The 22712-nt window shown below is 38.9% G+C and overlaps 1 protein-coding gene across 3 annotated transcripts in view; it reads left to right on the forward strand.

The window, feature by feature from the left end:
• Positions 1-22712, forward strand: part of lpin2 (lipin 2) — a 59083-nt gene that overhangs the window by 20506 nt on the left and 15865 nt on the right. For all 3 annotated transcript variants that reach the window (XM_051701598.1, XM_051701600.1, XM_051701599.1), the window contains exons 3-10: positions 11273-11368; positions 11800-12095; positions 14233-14340; positions 14885-15011; positions 16228-16567; positions 21829-21928; positions 22090-22277; positions 22580-22673. In XM_051701598.1, the coding sequence (XP_051557558.1) occupies positions 11273-11368; positions 11800-12095; positions 14233-14340; positions 14885-15011; positions 16228-16567; positions 21829-21928; positions 22090-22277; positions 22580-22673 (1349 nt within the window). The remainder of the gene's footprint in view (positions 1-11272; positions 11369-11799; positions 12096-14232; positions 14341-14884; positions 15012-16227; positions 16568-21828; positions 21929-22089; positions 22278-22579; positions 22674-22712) is intronic.

Here is a 22712-nt window from a genome sequence, read left to right on the forward strand (position 1 = left end):
ATTTGCTTTATTCATGACACATGAGCAGAACACACTTGAGTGTAAATCGTTAGTAAAATCATTTTTGCATAAATTGCCCCATTTAGTTCAATAGGACAATTTACATAATGCATTTACACACACATTTTGTATACTCCGTTTCATGAATAAGGCTCAACGAGTTGTCCGTCATTACACTGCATGTTTTCGTTTGCATATCTATGAGTATATATGGGTGCCAGCATTTCAATGCATATTTTTTTTTTTAAGCATAAAATATAGTAGCAGTGCCTTCAACACCTTGAATGTTGCAAAGCCTGTAGCATTGCTCTTTAGTTTTAAATGGTGTTGTATAGCTTGTGTGAATTTTTAATACTCTAGCATATCTGCTTGTATAAATTTATAGGAGTATAATGTCAATAAATATACTATTAGCATTTTAAGGCATGATACAAGTATTTTCGGTGCCTTAATATCAAATAAAAACCAGATTGACGTTTGATGCTTTTATTACAAAGATTCTTGTAAATGTTTAAGTCGTTGTGATCTGACGTTGTTCTGGCAAACCACTTCTCACTACTACTTTCTGCTGATTCTGATGATATTTGCTCTGGGCTGCCCCCTGTCATTTCACAGAATAGTACAACGGCGGGTGTGTCAAGATTCTAGCTTTAGAATTTGGGGAGGTGCACGCGCAGTCCTGCGAAAATATAAACAAACAAATATAGACTTTGATAGTGAACACAAAGCACTCCGGTTTCACTTCAAATGATTGTGTAATGGCAAATGTTCCGGGTCATAGTGGGTTCATACACGCAGTGTTAATGACACGCATTGACATAGAAAAGGAGATTCACGCTTTATTTCTGTGGAGTGATTAAAATTATGAAACAAAATCTCAAAGGTTTTGCTTCATGAGAAATAAGGGCTCGTGGATAAGAGCATTTAAAATAATGTGTGAAAGTGAAGAAATCTGGACAAATATTTTACTATTGCAAAATATAATATAATTTGATATATATAATATAAAATGAGTTGTGAGCAGAAAACAAGTGTAAATGCAAACTTGACCAAAAGAAGAGACTTACTGTATTTTAAGTATTAAGAAATATTTTTATATTTAAAACATATTTTTAATGGCATAAGTGTTTGAAAATTTAGAAAAGCTTGTTAATAAAATGTTGCATTCTCCATGGTGTAAAATGGACCCTCCGCTAAAAGTCCTGCTGATTTTAAGTGTTGCTGACGCTGTCAAGCTTTCCTACCCGCATCTTTACCTCCACAAACACGGAGAGAGAAGCGATCACACTGAGTAAATTCCCTCAGGAATTATTAAATAAATGGCATATTAGTCCAACCGTGCATTTATATCTAGTAAGCTATATAGTTGCCTTTCCAAAAAGGTTTGCAGTGTCCAGTGGAAGGCTAAATTCAAAACAAATACCTGATGGAGGGGTTTGCTCCAGAATAAAAAATAAAAAAAAGAAGAAAAAATCTGTTCAATTACAAAGCTTTTTTTTTTTTTTAACTATGCATTTAATATAAAACAGGGCCTGTAAATGTAGCTCCTAATGCAGAAATTTAGGAGCAACCCTTAAAAATTTGGGGCATGTCACTCCTAATTTTAGGACTCAAACAGTTTTAATCTAAGAGTAATTCATGAAGCATTTTAACACAAAGTAGCTCCTAAACCATAACAGCTTAGGAGTTGTCCTGAGGACTTCTAACTCCCTAAGAGTGACTCCCAAACATCCGAAGCATGGCTGCTGCCATCAATCCACATTAAAAACGATGTATTAGAATATTATGACATTGATCTTTTAAAAAGGTATCGCCTGAATCACAACTGAGTCTATGTATTTTAATAATACAATCTTATTATAATGTTGACATTGACCTTTTAAAAAGGTATCGTCTGAGTGGGGCCTGGGTAGCTCAGTGGTAAATTATGCTGGCTGCTACTACTGGAGTTCGCTCGCTCGCTAGTTCGAATCCCAGGGCGTGCTGAGTGATTCTAGCCAGGTCTCCTAAGCAACCAAATTGGCCCAGTTGCTAGGGAGGGTAGAGTCACATGGGGTTAACTCCTCGTGGTCGCTATAATGTGGTTAGTTCTTGGTGGGGCGCGTGGTGAGTTGAGCGTGGTTGCCGTGGTGGATGGCGTGAAGCCTCCACACGCGCTATGTCTCCGTGGCAACGCGCTCAACAAGCCACGTGATAAGATGCGCGGGTTGATGATCTCAGACATGGAGGCAACTGGGATTCGTCCTCTGCCACCCGGACTGAGGCGAATCACTACGTGACCACGAGGACTTAAAAGCACATTGGGAATTGGGCATTCCAAATTGGGAGAAAAAGGGGAAAAATCCCCCCCCAAAAAAAGGTATCGCCTGATTTGCGAGGGTGTTTTCATTTAATGTAAACTTATATGCAGTTACCTCTCCCACAAACTGAAACAACCCAATTACACTGGAGATAAAGGTTTTGATAACTATGCACTCCCTGGCCACATCAATATAAAACCACGTAGCATGAATTAATTGGGAATTTCTGTCATCCATCAGCAGAATAAACCATCTAACTATATATGTTCTCTCCAGACCACACGTCATCTGACAATTGATAGCATATTTTTTTTTCTTGTGGATGTGTGCTTGCTGCAGAGAAAAAAGGGGACATTCGCGGGGAATAACTGCAATCGCGGGGCTACCCGGTGTTTGGATGTTGTTGACGGGATGCACGCTCATTTCAATTCATCAACACAGGATGAAGAAATGTTCATCAGCGCGCGTGTGTGTGTGTGTGTATGAGAGATCAGCCACAACATTAAAACCACCTGCCTAATATCGTATAGGTACCCCTCATGCCGCCAAAACAGCTTTGACCCGTCGAGGCATGGATTCCACAAGACCTCAGAACACCTTCAGTGGTATCTGGCACCAAGACGTTATCAGCAGATCCTTCAAGTCCTGTAAGTTGCGAGGTGGTGCACATACCATAGATGCTCAGTCGGACTGAGATCTGTGGAATTTTTTTGTCATGTTCCTCAAACCATTCCTCAACAATTTTTGCAGGGTGCATTATCCTGATGAAAGAGGCCACTGCCATCAGGGAATACCGTTGCCATGAAGTAGTGTACATGGTCTGCAACAGTTTTTAGGTAGGTGATATGTGTCAAAGTAACATCCACATGAATGCCAGGACCCAAGGTTTCCCAGCAGAACATTGCCCAGAGCATCACACTGCCTCTGCCGGCCTGCCTTTTTTCATATGGTGCATCCTGCTGCCATGTCTTCCCCAGGTAAATGATGCAAACCTACCCAGCTGTCCACATCTAAAATAAAATGTGATTCATCAGACTAGGCCACCTTCTTCCATTGCTCCATGGGCCAGTTCTGACGCTCACATGCCCATTGTTGGATTTTTCGGTGGTGGACAGGGGTCAGCATGGGCACTCTGACCAGTCTGCGGCTATGTAGCCCTGTGTGTGTTCTGACACCTTTCTATCATGGCCAGCATTGTTTGTCAGTAATTTGTGCTACAGTAGCTCTTCTGTAGGATCGGACCAGACTGGCTAGCCTTCGCTCCCCACGTGCATCAGTGAGCCTTGGGCGCCCATGACCCTGTCGCCGGTTCACCAGTTGTCCTTCCTTGGACCACTTTTGGTAGGTATTAACCACTGCCTACCGGAAACACCCCACAAGACCTGCCGTTTTGGAGATGCTCTGACCCAGTCGTCTAGCCATGACAATTTGGCCCTTTTCAAAGTCGCTCCGATCCATACGCTTGCCCATTTTCCTGCTTCCAACACAAGAAATTCAAGAACTGACTGTTCACTTGCTGCCTAATATATCCCACCCCTTGACAGGTGTCATAGTAACAAGATAAATGTTATTCACTTCACTTTTCAGTGTTGTTAATGTTGTGGCTGATCAGTGTATATCGTTGTCTGTCTTAGCTGACAAATAGCGGTTCCCTGTCTACTAATCACTGAGGGCGATTTAAAAGAGCGCTAATAAAATGTGACATCCATAGCAATGAGGTCAGCTCCGCTTTACTCTTATCTTAAGATTTCCTTAGTAAAACTTCTTAGAAGTTTTGTGAATGGTTTTAAGCAAAAACGCCTAGCTAAGAACTCTTTGGAGAACTCCTAGTGGTAAGATAAAAATCTTTGAATACGTGGCCAGATCTAATTTCATTTTAATAAATATTTTTTGATTGAGTTGTTGGTTTTGTTTTTCTTCATTGCAATGAACATGACAGGTGTACATTATGCTACTTTGGACATCCTTTTAAAAAAAAAAAACATTTTTTCAGAAGTTTTTGAATCACTTTTCACATCAGAATAGATGTAACTGTAGGCTATAGGCCTATCTTCATGTATATCTTTATCAATCAAAACTTTTAAGAATATCGTTATATAATTTTTTTTGCTTATCGCCCACCCCATCACATGGATATTTTAATAATAAAAAAATGATTTTCCCCAAAGGAAAAAAATAACTATATCGTGATATACACCGATGAGCTAAAACATTATGACCACTCGCATGTAAAGCAAATAACATTTATCATCTCCTAACAAGGCCACATTTCAAGATCTGGGTAGATTAGATGGTAAGCGAACAATCAGTTCTTGTAGTCAAAATGTTGAATGCAGGAGAAATGGGCAGGAGTAAAGACCTGAACGACTTTGAAAAGGGCCAAATTGTTATGGCCAGATGACTGGATCAGAGCATCTCTGAAATGGCAAGGCTTGTGGTGTGCTCCCAGTCAGCAGTGGTGAGTACCTACCGACATTGGTCCAAGGAGGGACTAACCACAAACCGGCGACAGGGTGTTGTGCACCCAAGGCTCATCGACGCATGAGGGCAACGAAGGCTATCCCATCTGGTCCGAACTGACAGAAGGTGTACTGTGGCACAAGTCACAGAAAATGTTAATGATGGTTATGGGAGGAATGTGTCACAACACACAGTGCATCGCACCCTGCTGCGTATGGGGCTGCATAGCCGCAGACCGGTCAGAGTGCCCACGATGACCCCTGTCCACCGTCAAAAGCACCTACAATGGGCACGCAAGCATCGGAACTGGACCTTAGAGCAGTGGAAGAATGTCACCTGGTCTGAGTCCAGTTTTCTTTTATATTACGTGGACGGCCGTGTATGTGTGTGTGTGTGTGTGTGTGTGTGTGTGTGTGCCGTTTACCTGGGAAAGTGATGGCACCAGTATGCACTGTGGGAGACGACAAGCCGGTGGTGGGAGTGTGATGCTCTGGGCAATGTTCTGCTGGAAAACCCTGGGTCCGGTCATTCATATGGACGTCAATTTGACACGTGCCACCTACCTAAACATCATTGCAGACCAGGTATACTCCTTCATTGGTATTCCCTGATGGCAGTGGCCTCTTTTAGCAGGATAAGGCACCCTGCCACACTGCACACATTGTTTGGAAATGGTTTGAGGAACATGATGATGAGTTCAGGGTGTTGCCCTGGCCTCCAAATTCCCCAGATCTTAATCCAATTGAGCATCTGTAGGATGTGCTGGACCAACAAGTCCGATCCACGGCGGCTCCACCTCGCAACATACAGGACTTGAAGGATCTGCTGCTAATGTCTTGGTGCCAGAAACCAATGGACAACTTCAGGGGTCTTGTAGAGTCCATGCCTTGGTGGGTTGGCGCTGTTTTGACAGGACCAACAGCATATTAGGCAGATGGTCATAACATTTTGGCTCAGTGTATACAGTGATTTATAAAATTACTAATACCTTGATATAGAATTTTGGTCATATTGCCCAACCCTACAATTAATAAAGAAAGCCCTAAACAGACAATTAATCTTCATAATCACAATTAATTGTTTGACAATTAATCGTCAGACAAATTTCATAATCTTGAAAGCCCAGTCATATGGTTTTGGAATGACATGTGGGTGAGTAAAAGATGACCGAATTCCTTAAAGGGGTCATGACTCTTATTTATATTTTTTATTATTGTTATTCCCTGAGATCCACTTAGAATTTGAGTAAAAAATGAAAAAAATTGCACCAAACAGTCATAATTTATTCATAAGTTTTTCAACTTGTCTCTGGCCCTCTGTCTGAAACGCTGCCTGGCCTTTTAAGACTTCAGTGTAAACGCCCATTGTTGTGATTGGCTAACATCATGCAGCCCTTCCAATACATGCATATTTGAAATACAATCCAAAGGAAAAGAAGAAACTCCACACAACATTAAAACTGCATTTTTGGGTTAACCATATATACCCAACAAATTTCATTTGAATGTATCAAACTGTTCACTCAAGCACAGCATAAACTATCAAACAGTCATGACATGAAATATTCATGAATGAAATTGGTTACTTAGTTTTTTTTTGTCCAATTTTAACTGCACCATCTTTCAAAAACAGTTCCTTTGCAAAGCTTGAATTATATTGTGACTGTTTCACAAGCAATTCACACTGAAATCTTGTGACGTCATAAGTTCCACGATTTTCAAATGAGACGTTTTTGCAGCTTGGTTTAAATAAATGTTCTCTTTCTATTAAGGAGGAAGTTTTCAGTTCTGAAACTTACAGTATGGTTTTTATAGTACAATGACCTCCGATTTGTCAAAAGATCAAGGAAAATTTGATTCCTCATGTCATGACCCCTTTAAATCCACAATTATCCTGAGGTTCTTATCTTCAAATTTACATTCACCTGTGCATGTTTTTGGTGGTTCATTTCAAAATACCTGTTCATGTGAGCCATTGTCTTTACAGAGAAGTGTCCTTTTACATAAACATTTCCCTGAACTGGCATGTTTGATCCACTGTTTGTGAGGGAATATTCCAGCAGAGGGTAAAGGGTTTAGACCTACTGCATATAAACAGACCTAGTTTTCCATGTGATGTGTTGTAGGCTCTGTGAGCTTTGTTTGACAGAATAGGCTAAATAAATGCTGGAATCTGACAGGAAAGCATCATTTATTTATTGTCCCTTGATCATGGAAGGGGCATGACAGTGTTCTGTTCCGCTCATTTAAACTAAGGGAAATATTGTTGCAGAGGATCAAGGGCAGTAAACTTGATCAGTGAGGATTTACATTTGTGCATACTGTAATATGCTGTGTTTATCTTCAGCAGTAAATAACAAGAATTTATCATATTGGTCATATTGAAGGCATTCTGATGTTTTCAATCACCTAGATTACAGAGACAGAATGTTTTGCCGTGTTTCGCATGAAACATTTACCAGTGTGCTTGAAAAACAGCAGTGGATGGGGGGATGGAACAGTTCTCACCATCTACAGGATGTGTGAAGAGGTTTAGAAAAAGGAAAGTGGTCGCTATGGCAACAGGTTTCTCTGAATAAGTCGAGATAGGAAATGGAGGCAGAGAAGTGAGTTTTGTCAAAGTTGCTTCAATGATTGGGAGATGGTCGTAGAATCACCTTTTCAATATTTCAGGCCTAGTTTGATCATTTTTATTCCAGTTCCTCACAGCAGTTTGTCAGATTGAAGAAACTGTGGCGTAACACCATTAATCCACAGTCGAGATAAGAGACCATTGACCTCACTTTATTACCATCATTATGAAATAGATCAAGGTTGCTGAAACAAAACAGGCATTCAAGATCTCAACAACATCCTGCACTCGCTTCTTGTACCGTGAAATGAGTTCCAGATCTTGTAAACATGCACGTCAGATTGCTATCTGTTCGAGATTTATTCAGGGTCATGATTTATACAGATTAAAATTCTTCTCCATTACTCTGCACACACAAATCACCTAGCAACCCTGAAACTGGGGCTCAAAGGCCCCAAATAGACAAAAACAAGCTGGGATGAGAGGAGCCCAAAGAAAAGATAGTGAGAAAACAGAAAAGCAGAGGAAAATAAATCTGTAGTTCCCTGGAGCCCTAACTAAAGGATAATGTTTTGTGGTTGTCATCTGAAACTCTAAACAGCTTTGTGTCAGGCTGCAGTTGTACCGGGCTGTGTAGTGCTGCAATATCAGGTGTGTGATGTGATCCCACTGTTTGTAAAATATAATAAAGCAATATTACACGAACAAGAGTGCTGTATGCCCTTACATCAGCATAGCTGTGATTCGGCCACAGGCAATCACAGCCGTGCTGATTTAGGGCCATAAAGCACAATTATGCATGTGATGCATGCTTGCGAGAGAGATTGAGTGTGTGCGATTACCTGCATCTGTTGCCACTCCCAAGCAGAGATGAACAGTAAAGCTATAGCTTTGGTGTGAATAAGAAGCTGGATTCAGCCTCGTGTGGTGTTAGTCAGCTTGCTGAAGATAATGTCATTTTGGTCAAATACATCCTATTTTCTCTATGTAAAAAAAAAAAAAAAAAGTCCCAGTGGTTTACCTCTCACAACACATAAAAATGGTCTTTTGTCACCACCTTTTTGACAACTGGAACTAACTATTCTAAAGGTCAGCCATCTGATTTAGAATTTTGGTGTCAAATATTTATCAAGGCTCACATCTCTTGGATTGAAGTTTTGACTAAGTTTCAATTGGTAGCTAATAGGGATGTTAATGAATAATCGATGATTGATTATTTGTTGTTAATAATTCGATCGATTTTAAGCTTATCGATCATCGATTTATCAATTTCAGCACAAATGCATTTGGTTATTATATCAGCAGATAGAGATAAGACCGCCTTTAAAGTCGTCCGCCACTAGAGGTCACTCTGCATGCCACGTCCTGTCAGCAACACAGAATAAAACACACTCATCCTCCGCTTCCATGTAAAGATGATGCAGGTTCAGTAATCATGCATATGTAAGACTAATACTGTAAATTGGCAAGCAGATTTTCTTGAATCCCAGCAAACACATAAAAATCCTTGCATTTTGTGAATGCACAAAATGCTGCATTTTGTTTTAACTCATTTTAAGGGTCATTGTATCTGATAATAATAATAATTGTGTAATACCATGATACCCTGAAACCGTGATATTTTCTGAGACTGTTATCGTACCATGAAAATCTCATACCGTTGCAGCCCTACAAAGCAGCTTTGAAGAAAATCATGCCTTAAAGCCACCAGTGAGCAAGATGAAGGTGATTGTGGCATAGAATAAAACTCCTTTCAGTAGTTAGTCGAGAGGAAAAACAATTGAGCGGAACCTGACCTCTGCCTTTACGTTATATGTACATAATACAATATTATTTAGCGGTTTGTGCCCTCTTCTCCCGGTTTCACTGTGTGTGAACTTTAGCCGTCTTACTGGCTTATCCAGTGCACACAAGTGTTGTGCTCATAGCTGTTTACATTTCGACGTCAAAAGCAGAGAATAAGGCTCATGAAATCGTGGGTTTATGTTGTCCTTTTTTTGAATAAGCTGGTTTTTGATAGTTATAAGCATCTTGCTTTGCAGGTAATCATGCTCCGTGACGACTGGGAGGAGCTGGCTGTAAAATGTAACTTGCTGCTGCTGTTTCTGCTCGCTGTGATGCCAGTGTAAATAAAACGACATGTTTAATGTACTGTACCACCGGGACATGACACCATTGTTTGGCAAATTCAACAAGCTGTAATGCTTCGGTCTACTTGACGTTTGCCATCAGTCTTCGGGCTCTCAACTTGCCTATGTAGACTAGTTGCTCTGTTTTCCTGTGAACGCTCAGTGCCGCCTCTCCAGGGAGTAGACCGTTTCAAAGCTCTCAGTGTTGCATGGTTTAGTTTTAATCACACTTTTATTTATTTATTTATGTATCATACAATACATATATCAGATCGAGAGCATTGTATCCTATGATACAGTACAATATATATATTTTTTTTAAACCCCTAGTGGCCTTATCCTATTACAAGGCGCTATCTCATGAATATTCATGACACCATGTGACAGGTGCTGCAGAATTATTTGGACACTCAGCGGCAGAAACATACATCAGTGCCTATTCCACGTGACTTTCTTTTTAGACGAGTGCTTCAAACTCAAGCGCTTCAGTTGAGAGAGTTGATACTGGGGTGCGAGTGTTCAAGACTGCATGGTTTCCTCACGATGCGGATAGAGGGATAGGACATGCTTATAGTCAATGGAAAAACATTCAAAATGTTCACACAACATGCATTTATTAAAGTGTTTCGAGATTTGCAGAGAGGTGGACCTAGGCTCATTTGAGAATTGGTTTACATTGATAATCTCGGACACAGACGCTATCGATCTGTCAGTCATAAGTGTGGTAGCGGGGGCGTGGTCAAGCATCTCTCCGGAGAGAGAGAGAAAGTGGTAAGGGCGCTTACACCTGAGCTAAATTATGTCTAGCACCTGTCTCTGATTTCAGTGAGCATGGGGAGAGCAGCTTAAAAGAGCCACACCGCCAGTAGACGAGAGAGAGAGATTGGCACAAGAAAGGCCACGGTGTGATATGTTAGGCAATTGATGAAGTGACACTACCTAAGGAACTATTTGTTTGTGAAACTGTTAAGTGTGTGGAACCGTAAGCGACAGGGTGCTTAATTAAATGCATACCTGAACCAGGAAACATTGCTTCGTGCCTCCTCCTTCCACTGAGAAGTGTGATAATAAGGTTGCGCGGTATACTAACAAAATGTCACGATATCAATCAAATTAAAATGGTTCAATATCATGTTGTTGCTAACAGGTCTCTATAGTGTGAGCATTTCATTCGCATTTGCATGACTATAATTACAAGTAATTTTCTGTGTAATTTCATCAGAAATCTGTAGTTATTAATTTGTAGCCTAAGTATCGATACCAGGGCTGGTATCGTACCGAAGCCAAACTTTTGGTATCGGAGCAACCCTAATCTATACTTAATGTGAGTGTGTTAACCAATCTTAGCACTTATATTTGTGAATGTCTTGAAATAAGTCTCAATATATTAAACATTTTGGCTGGCATTTTTTGAAAATGTGGTCAGAACTTAACTGTGCTGATACAGGAGGTTTCTTGAACCTTTTAAATGATATTTAAAAAGTAGGCTACTGGCCCATATCCTACTTCAGTGGCTGTTTCATGTTTTCACGTATCCTACTACAGTAACAAATTTTTCTTCTTCGTTGATGTTTTCAAGTTTGCATTAAAAAGGTTGGTTAGTCAAATTATACTTTGCATAACTAAAGCTTTGAAGAAAAATATGCATCTTGTATTTTGAGTTTCAAGCTGTTCACCACTTAGTTTTATTTTCAACAGTTAATTGATTTTCATTTATTAACGTTAAGGGGTGTTGATTAAGAAAATGTCTTAAATTTGCAACCCAAGTAGCTAGATATGTTGATGGCTTCTGAAATATGGCCATGTTTTCAGATTGACATAGAGATCAATGGGGAGCCTGTGGATCTTCACATGAAGCTAGGGGATAATGGAGAAGCCTTCTTTGTGCAGGAAACTGAGGAGCAGAATGTAAGTATCCTCTAATTCACATAAAAACAGGGTTCCCTTGGTCATAGACTGGAGAAATCAGATGATTTTTTAAATGGTTTTTTTCAGGCCTGGAAAATTCATGGACATTTCTAGTCATTATACAGTATATTTCTCTTGCTATGCACGGTTCTAATATATTTAATAATCTAAAAATGTACGGACAACAATACAGTCTCTTCAAATTGATAAAAAAACAAATCCTCCATACTTTTATGAATGATGGGAAAAGTCATGGAAATTCATAGGTCAAAAGGTGTGGGAACCCTGTTGAAATGTAGCTGCAAATACAATCACTCACAGGAGTGAATTTCTTCATATTGATAGTGTTGTCTTGAGTATTAAAGTTGCATGTTGTTTCTATTTAAGGGGCATAGATCTGCCACGTTTTATCATCTTTCTGCTTTTTGAAGGAGATTGTCCCAGCCCACCTGGCCACTTCACCCATCCCCACTGAGAGTCACCTCTTTTGGATTGGAGGTGATCACAGGCCAAGTCAGAACCTGGATGACGATCCACTGGATCCTGAAGACCCTCCTGAGCCCCCTATTTCCAGCACAGGGACAGGCAAGAAGAAGAAGAGACGGAGGAAGAAGCATAAAGGGGACCCACGGCGAGAGGAGCTGACCCCTCCTGTTGCTGTCAGCTCTACAGATGACATCTTTGAGATGGAGCTGAGTTCAGATGAGGAAGCTGCTTCCAACACCAGGTATGAATGAATGAACGAACGTTATATTTGTATAGTGCTTTTCTGACACTACACTCAAAGCACTTTTCAAAGTGAACAGGGGACTCCCCTCAACCACCACCAGTGTGCAGCATCCACCTGGATGATGCAACGGCAACCATAGTGCGCCAGTACTCTCACCACACACCAGCTTTTGGTGGAGAGGAGAAATTAGAGTTATAGAGCCATTTAATGGATGGGGATTATTAGGAGGCCATGATTGATGAGGGCCAATGGGGGGAATTTGGCCAAGATACCGGGGTTATACCCCTATTCTTTTTGAGAAGTGACCTTTAATTTTTAATGACCACAGAGGCTGTGTCTCGTTTGGAAGGATGCGTCCTTTGAAGGCTGCAGTATACCGAGTGTCCTCCTTTTAAACAAGCCTTGTTTAAACGAGACTGTCTTCGTAGGACGAATGGAAACGGAACGTAACATGGTTGCTATGACAGCACGCCACTCTTTAACAAGCACGAGCGCTTTGAGTGAGAAGGGAACAAAGTCCCTGTGGAAGGGAATGCATGAGGTCAATTTTAGGAGAGTTATAATGATGTAAAGAGAAAAGAAAATGGATGTTACAGGTGTACTTATGGTCTAATACTTTATTTTAATTATATATTAATATAATTATACATATTATATACTCTGCACCCATCTACTGAGGTACTTCAACTTGGGAATTAACATTCCTTGCGTTTGAACATCATATTTATGGGCAAATTGGCATTTTTTTTTTTTTTTTTAGACATTTCCGTTGAAGCAAAGAATTGTGGGTTGTGAGATCCCACGAAGGATACACCTCATGCATCCTCCGAATTCCCGTGAAAGAAGGTCGCATTCGAAGGCTGCATTCGAAGTGTCCTACTTGCTTTTCTGAAATGAGACAGCCTCTGACATATGCAGCCAACAAACGCGACCTCCGGAGGAAGCATCCTTCCAAATGAGGACCTCGGTTTAACGTCTTATATGAAGGATGGTGCCTTTTTACAGTATAGTGTCCTCGTCACTATACTGGGGCATTAGGACCCAAACAGACCGCAGGGCAAGCACCCCCTGCTGGCCTCCCTAATACCTCTTCCAGCAATCAAAGTAATCAAATCATATAGATCAGTGGTTCCCAACCCTGTTCTTGGAGGCCCCCCAACACTGCACATTTTGTATATTTCCCTTATCTGACACACCCAATTCAGGTCGTAGAGTCTCCATTAATGAGCTAATGAGTTAAATCAGGTGTGTTTGATTAGGGAGATATCCAAAATGTTTTGTGTTGGGGGGCCTCCAGGAACAGGGTAGGGAACCACTGCCATAGATAATGCAGACATACTGACATCTGATGTTTATAGATTGTTCTTGTGAGGGGTTTGGCAATTCATATGGCATGTGTGTGTGTGTGTGTGTGTGTTATTTATTTATTTTATTATTTTTTTTTTAAATAGATCAAAATAACACTACTTATGCATTTGCTAGTTTTCACCTCTTGTGACTCCGCATGTAGTCATGTTTGTGGAGGATGTTATTCTGGCTACGTTCATGTAGCCAGTGTTTGGGATTGACAACTGTATTTACTAACAGTTAGAACTCTCCAATTGTCATGTACATACAATAGCAGACAGGAGAAGATGGAATAATGTCTGTTTATATGAGTAACCTAAGTCAATCCTCTTTTCTAGCTCAAAAAATACCTGCGACCATAATAACCTAAATTTCTTTCTCCTCTGCATAAAAACAAAGCAAGAGTGTTTTTTTTTCTAGCTGTCCGACCACACAAAACCCCTATTTTCTGCATTTTAATTTTTTTATAACTGGAGAGACGTTGACAGCCCTAACATTAGTGATTGATAACAAAGAATAACCAGCCTCATGCCATAGGTATGTCAGTGGCACAGCAACAACTATTTTCAAATGCAGTTCTGTTCATACCGCAAATATCATCTGAACTTGCTTTTAAAGTTTGGTTGTGAGTCATGAAATTTAAGGGAGTTACTTTAGTTATAGATTGCGGTTGTCAATCTCATTTATAACCGAACTGTGTATGAACATACCCATATTTCGCGCTCCAAACAGGACGTAAAAGGTTTCTGTTTTTTTTCCACTGCTTGAAATAAAGTCTTTCTTTCAGATCGTCTTCGATCAGTACAGTTCGAGACATTGAACCCAAATTACCAACAGTTCGTCATTCTTTGGACAGCTACCCTTTCTCTGATGGAGACTGGTCTCACTCAGATAGGTTTGTGTTTGATTGTAATCTCACACACACTTTAAAATACTTGCATATGTTTATATATCCTTATCACATCAGAGGACTTCCAAAATATATGTTTTCAGACCTGAAATTCAACATGAAATAAAAAATTATCTGTCTTCAAACTGGTCTTTTTTTATGCTCAATAAATCAGTGCACATTATTGGAGGAAAAGTTTTTGTAACCTTTCATGAAAATGTTATAACTTGATTCACTTACATTTTTGGCTGACAACACCTCAGCCATGCAAGGTATTGGTAATAATAGCACATAAATATGATTATTTATATAGAAATATGTAAAATAAAAATGTTACCGTTTGGGATATATCACAATGCTCTTGAGGATGCTGTTGACCTTCAGCCCATGTCCTGGTCAATAGGCCTCCTCAAAAGTTTATTTCACACAAACAATCGACTGCAAAGTCGCAGTCGTGACTGGGTCCATTGTAGAACTTTTTACGATTTATATCCTGTTTCACTCAAAACATATTTATATATCAGTTCATCTGAGTTTTTGTTTTGCTCAGTCATGCCATATCAGAGGCCTTCTCCCCCAAGAGTGACTCTGAACTGGTCGTTCGGCCCTCAGAGAGTTTGCTCAAAATGGAGTCACACATGCAGTGGACATGGGGAGAGTTTCCGGAATCTACAAGGGTAAATTGCAGCGTTTGTCCTTTCTCAAGCTTCATGTTGTTGTTTTTATTTAGAGCTGTCAAAATGAACATGTTAATGCATGTGATTAATTAAAGTTTAACACATTAATTTTTCTCTAACTCATTTACCATTAATACAGCATAAACACTTGTTGGAAAGGCAGAAACTTTGTAATGTGTCTGCCCGGAGTCATTACACTGACACACATTTCACAACACACACACACACACACACACACACACACACACACACACACACACACACACAACAGATTGTGATAGGCTGAAAATACTTGATTTCTATGTAAGGTGCATTTTAATTATCTCAGAAACACACAAATTCTTAACTATCACCAAAACACAGAATAAGATGTTTTTGTCTGCTTTGCGCATGGCACTGACGACCTGACGTGAATCATGAATACGGCTTCATGATTCACGATGAAGGAAAGCAAATGGCCACAGTCTACTGGCAGATTAATATTGTGGAGGATGAGAGTTTAAGAGATTTAATGCCCATTGCAATGAAAATGCAACCTATGGGAGGACTAGTTCAATTAGTCAACCTCCCACTTTGGGAAAAGTTTGGGAAATGTTACTTAAATTGATGCTATTTTAGGGCATTTCTATCTTTATACAGTGGAAGGCTTTGTTTGAAAAATGTTAAAGCATTGTTACATATTTTGTTTTCTTTCCCTAAAATGGAAATAAATGCATTTTGACAGGAAAAGTGTGTGTGTGTGTGTGTGTGTGTGTGTGTGTGTGTGTGTGTGTGTATATGTGTATATATATATATATATATATAATACACACATATATATATGTATGTATATATATAATACACACATATATGTATGTATGTATATATATAATACACACATATATGTATGTATGTATATATATAATACACACATATATGTATGTATATATATAATACACACATATATGTATGTATATATATATTTGTGTGTGTGTATATATATTACGTGTATATGTATGTGTGTGTGTGTGTGTGTAGTGTGTATATATATATTATACACACACACACACACACACACACATATATATATATATATTTGTGTGTGTGTGTATATATATATTTGTGTGTGTGTCAAATTTCAGCACTTTCATAATCTGCGAGTTAATCAGGATTAACTACAAAAAATTGTTGACTTGACATTCATTGATTATTTCGTTGACATTATTATAATTTCCAGGTTTCTAAGAAGGAGAAGATGGAACTGCCAAAGACTGTAATCATAACACCTTCAGAGAACACTCACTTTAGAGTCATCCTGAGCTCAGAGGCTATGGAAACAGATGAAAGAGGACCAGCCTTAGGAGCTTCAGGCTGTACCATAGTAAAGCCTGAACCTCGCATCCCTGTCACCCCCAAAACTCCCACTGAGTCAGAGTTGGAGACGGTGCTTTGTGGAGTAATGACCTCCACTCCTTCAGACAGCCCTCCTGATGCTCCTACTGCTTCCTCTGCTGTTCATATGGGTGGAGACATGGAGGATGTTGGCCCCAAGACTGACTCACCCTCCAAGAAGAAAGGTGGGGATGTTAAAGACGATGTGAAATCAAAATTAGAATTTTGCTTTTTTTTTTTTTTTTTTTTTTTTTTTTTAGTCCATGTGTGTTAGCTTTTAAAGCAATCTATATGCTAGTGCATGGTTTCTCAAACTTTTTTTTTTTAAACCAAGGACCCCTTTTATAACCCCAAATTATTCACGGAACCCCCGCCCCACCACCATCGCAAGAAATATTGTATTAGTTACTAAAAGTCTAAATATGTTCAGTAATAAGTTCCAGTAAGTTAGAATGGATACGATATGAAGCTTGCAGAAGCATTGCTGTCCTGTTGTGTGAGGCTTCTGTGTGCAAAGTGTTTAAATTATACATTTACATCCAGTGATTGTACAGCAATTTAGAAAGTAAGAAATACAGCACAAGCTATTCAAAGAGAGCACAAACAAAAACCATAAAATGAAGTTAGAAAGACCGTCTGTTGCTCAGAAACGTCACCGAGAACACGACAAAGCTCAAACGGTAAAGATGTTTTTTGTAAATTATAATTTCCCCCTAGTCAAATTATGATCTTACACATGAGTAAAGCACCATTTTCTTCTGAAGAAAAATAAACAGTTGAAGATTCGTTGATTTTAATTCATTTTTATTCAGATAAACTATATCACACTACAATATTCATAATTAAACAACAGATCTAATAACACAATTTAATCATTATTTATTGTGTAAATTGTAATTTTTAACTCACTAGCGTTTCGGCAAATAAAAGGAAGAAAGGGAGAATAAAAAGTTCTAAGTATTCCTACATCGAAAAGTCTCTCTTCCATTCGGCAGCAAATTGGACTATTCACATAAATGAATTGATAAATTGAAGTGGAAGAAATATATACTGCATAAATGCAATGAAATTAACTAATATTGGCCACTGTTAGACAGATGGTATAATTAAAGTAACGTTCAATGTCAGAAAATACCGCGTTTGATGAAGCTGGGTCATCAGTTGTAATATATACTGAGTTAAAATTAGGGATGGGCATTTTGGTCATTTTATCTACTCGAGTACTCTAATTACTCGAGTCAATTACATGTTCATAACTGTATATATAATAACATGTCTGACAAACGTCTATGGCTGCTGCATTGTGTCTTGTTGTTCCAGTGTATCGTCTATTCATTATTATAGGCCGTTATAAAATAAAATGTATAAAAGATTGCATAATCAAAATACAATGCTTCATATTTTTTTTTTCAACTCAATGAAAAAGTGCCCAACGTGCATCTGTCTTTTCTTCCTTCAGGTTACCGTAGCAATCTTAGTAAGCATCACCATTTTTTTTTAATTTTTTTTTTTTTTTAGACTGTCTGAACCGTTTATTTTCAATAACAGGAGACGCCATAACATCGCCTTTTTTAATATGTGTTTTAAGTTGAAGTTCAGTTCAGAGATGCTGGTGTGTGTGTTACAGCACGCAGGGCAGGGTGGGAGGCTTACTGTCAGTGACAAACATTCACTTTTATTAAATAATATCTATTAACGAGTCAAAGTTCTTACATTTAAATGATGATGAAACGTGTTTAGCATACATTTTGCAGAGACAGGTGTTCAGAACACTTTAATTACACTCTTTTGATTATCTTAATGATAGCATTTCAGCATTGTATATCAGTTTGGCTGCTATGAGACGTCTCTGACAATCAATGTACCCCTCAAAATCACAATGTAATTAATGAATCTCAAAATTAAATATAGCCACAAGCGGCAATCCTCGGGGTCCAAGCACATGTGAAGAAATAACCAAAATAATCCGAATTGACGGAAATGATCCAGTGGATGACAGATAATACAAATTGACAGAATAGATCCTGCCTAAACTAAATTTGTTACTTGGTTGCTAGGGTAACCCCATTTGGTTGCTAGGCAGTTACCAAAGTGATAATCAAAAGGCTCCTTGCTACCCTGAGACAAATGAACGAAACCGGAAGTCTCTACAATGTTCTGGTGCAGAGATATGTGATTTGTTACATAGTTGCTAGGCAGTTACCAAGGTGATACTCAAATGGCTCCTTGCAACCCTGAGACAAATAAACGAAACCGGAAGTCTCTGTGTTGTTCAGGTGCAGAGAAATGTGATCTGTTATTTGGTTGCTAGGGTAACCTCATCTGTTTGCTAGGCAGTTAACAAGGTGATACTCAAAAGGCCCTTTGCTACCCTGAGTCAAATGAACGAAACCAGAAATGTCTACAACATACAACATCCTACAATCCCCATCTGGTTGCTAGGGCATGGCTAGCCAGTGACCAGAGTGATTCTTATTGGCTGAATACTAACCTGACTCAAAAGATCCAATCCCCAAGTGTCTACAAAATTCTGTTCTGAGTCATTTTGAATGGAAGTCTATGGGGGTGGTTGCTAGGGTGCCGTAAATGGTTGCTAGGGCTTGGCTACGCCATTTCCAAGATGATACTTAAAGACTGATTGGTAGCCCGTGTGAAATGAGCCCGCCCCTATGTCTCTACGACATTCTGCTTGGGAGATATGTTCTTAGATTCATTGTCTTGTCATAGTAGGAAAAAAACAACTTTTCATGGGAAAGAGCCTTGCCATATTATGCCTATGGGTCATATTTGGGCTGGTTTTAAGGAAGCATTTTACAGTTTTCGGACAGACCGAAACGGGGATAATGGAAAAATAAACACATAATTATAATTCCAGACATATGTAAACATATCCCTAAAACAATGTGACAGTTAATCATGTCTGGCAACTTGATGAATATGTTTTCAATATTTTTAGGATATGTAAAAATTAATGTGATTTATTTGATTATCTGTAATCATTTTGGAAATCACAGATTTATTTGCAAACTAATTTAATAAAAGTCAGAAGACATTGTCAATGTACCACGTTTCTTCAGATACATTTATATGCATTCATACACTCATGAAAGCCTTAGATTTTAAAAGGATTTCTTATCATTTGGCTCCCTCTGGTGGACAAAATAAATAGTATTACAGCTTTCATTTCATTAGTATTACAGCTTTTCATTGAAATGGCTGATTTATTTAGAATTTGCTGTTAGCCCCCCCATTCATCATAAACCCATGAAATTTAGTATGATTCCTCCAATGTCCTGTTTTCCATATTTACACAGTTTTGTGAAGTTTGGCATTTGTGCACTCAAGATACAGGAATATTAGTCATAATGGGCCACACTAGTCAAATATATCAGATTGTATCTTCTAGACGATTTAATGGATAAATTCTTTTGATAACATTTTGCCTGCACGGTCTAGTGCTGACCTGGGCCAAGTTTGGTGAAGATCTGATTAATGTCCTAGGAGGAGTTCGAAAAAGTAGGGTTTTCAGTAAATTAGAATGGTAGAAACATTTATTATTATAAAATGAAATAGAACTGATATATACATTTTGTAGGAGTTGACGCAAGGATTTAGAGGTAAAAAGCATTTTGATTTTAATGTGCTCAGATGCGGAGTAATTAGCAAAAACGTAAATGTTTTTTGTTATAGTGCCACCTTGTGGCCGATTCTCACAAAACTTGGTACACAGCCTCATTTTGACACTGTGTATGAATATCTCAAGTTTCGTAATGGCTGGCCATTCAGATTTTATGTTATTAGCTGCTGAAATTTGATTGGCTGCTGGCGGCCATGTTTGTGTGTTTTTTTTTTTTTTTTTTTTTTCAAATGATATTTGAGTGATATGTTAGCCTTTTGGGCCATAGAAGATGCAAACCAATTTTCAACATCATTGATTATACAGCTGCGGAGTTATGAGGGTTTTTCAGTTGTAGCACCCTCTATAGGCGGAATTTGACACAACTTGGCGTGCAGCCTCAGAATGTCGTGTTGTCTGTGTGTCGAGTTTCGCTATGTTTGGACTTTTAGTTTGGTAGATATAGGTAAATTTCGATTACATGGATGACGCCTGACCAGTTCGTTGATTTATATCTTCGTAACGCTTCGACAAAATAAAATGCTCTTGATGCATTTTTGTAAGGAGGTTCCATAGATTATGCATACCAAATTTCATGCGACTCAGACATACGGCCTTGGAGTTCGAAAAAGTACGTTTTCCCAAAAATTCAAAATGGCGGAAAAATTTTATAGACGGAAATGGGATATAATCGGAGATAAAGGCTTGACTCTTGAATTTTGATTCTAGCCCTTACGGTTCCAAAGTTATGAACACATACGCAAAGGTGCTTATTATAGCGCCACCTAGTGTTTGACGGATTGGTGTGTGGGTGCCTGAGTATTGTGGGGGATTTGGAACCATCCTGCCAGTTTGGAATCTCTACGATTTACGGTCTCTGATGCCCAGACACTTTTAGGGCAGAATAAGATAAATAAGAAAATCAGAACAAATACAGTAGGTTTCCTGCACCTTCGGTGCTTGGACCCCTAAAAATAAGCTCCCTCTTTGACACGTTTGTGTTTAGTTGTCAGGTAATTGTCACTGGATTTCGAATGAAGTGAAAAGTCGCATCATGCTTGATCACCATCGATCATCGTTTTCATGATAGACCATCGCTGCCATGTCCAAGTACCCGAGTACTCGTGCACATCCCTACTTAAAATATGACAGTAGCATACTTTAACTAGCAAGATTAACCAACACAATTATACGTATATACAGTCAGAAACGGGGACCATGCTAATCCAGTGCTGGTCAGCTGTGGCTTGTGAATATTCACTCATTGTGGACGATATACTGTAACTTGAAATACATGTTGTTAAACCCCTTCTCTTTTATTACTGAATAAAGCAACAACTTATTGTCCAATGTCATCCACAGAAACCCCTGAACGCATGTAAAAAGTAATTTCTGCCAGAGTCATCTTGAAGCGAGAGTCATTAACCAATCAGAGTTGCTGTTACCATGGGAATAAGTGGCTTTCCCCACACTTAAATTTGCTGTCCAGAATCTAAATTTTTTTTATATTGGCTATTTGAATATATTGTTCTAAACTTCTGTTATGTTGTATTTATACTAGTCAGTAGCTTTATATTGAGTAGTTTATTTTACTGCTTTTTTTTATTGCTTATTTAATTACAACACTGCAACATAATGGCTATTTGAAAAGGACCCCGGGGGGTCCACGGACCTCAGTTTGAGAAACGCTGTGCTAATGTACTCCTGAACTTTAACAAAATTCACTTTTAACAGATAAAATGGGGATTAAATAAAAATTTTAATGGCTTTTAATAGCAAATTACAGCTGGCTGTTAAACTTGAAACGCTGACCATAAATTTGTTTTTTAGGCGTCCCAAAAAGGAGTCAGCACCAGGGTCCTGAAGACATCTACCTGGATGACCTGAATGTGCTTGAGCCTGATGTTGCTGCTCGCTATTTTCCTAAAAAGTATAAAAATAATTGCACATTTGACCTGCATTGCTTTCAGATTAGATTATGCCAATTGGAGAGCAGTTCATTACAAGTTTACCCGGTGTTTCTGATAACTGTTTTTACATTATGTTGGGACACTCTCCCATGCTTTCCTAATGTGTCTCTTGTGTTTGCAGTGATTCAGACCCCTGCTCCAAGCACTGGATGGACTCTGGGATGCGCTCAGGCTCTCAGTCCCCACAGTCTGTGGGCAGTGCTGCGGCTGACAGTGGCACTGAGTGCCTGTCTGACTCTGCCAGTGATCTGCCTGATGTCACTCTGTCCCTGTGTGGAGGACTCGGTGAGAATGGAGAGATTTCCAAAGGTAATTTTTTTGTTATTTTTTTGGAGTGTTGATTGATTTGTTAAGGTGTGGAGGCCACAGACATGCTTTAGGTGTGGCAAGAAGCACTGGTTAGGATGTGGTTCATTTGGTCAATTCCATTATGCATATTCATTTTGCAGATATCTTTATCTGATGTGATTTACAAATGAGAATAATACAATCATAAGAGTTTAACCCAAGGGAGAAAATGATACAATCAGCACAACCATACCAATTTTCATCTGAGTGCTAAAATTTGATCCAGTGAGTTCAACTGACATTTTCTTTTTGCTTGCTTCTAGAAAAATTTATGGAGCATATCATCACGTATCATGAATTTGCAGAGAATCCAGCTATCATAGACAATCCAAATTTGGTTGTGAAAATAGGAAACAGGTGGGTTTGATTTTCAAACTAGTATAACTTGTAGACAAA

This window comes from Myxocyprinus asiaticus, chromosome 6, assembly GCF_019703515.2.
Source record: "Myxocyprinus asiaticus isolate MX2 ecotype Aquarium Trade chromosome 6, UBuf_Myxa_2, whole genome shotgun sequence".
Lineage (NCBI taxonomy): Eukaryota > Metazoa > Chordata > Actinopteri > Cypriniformes > Catostomidae > Myxocyprinus > Myxocyprinus asiaticus.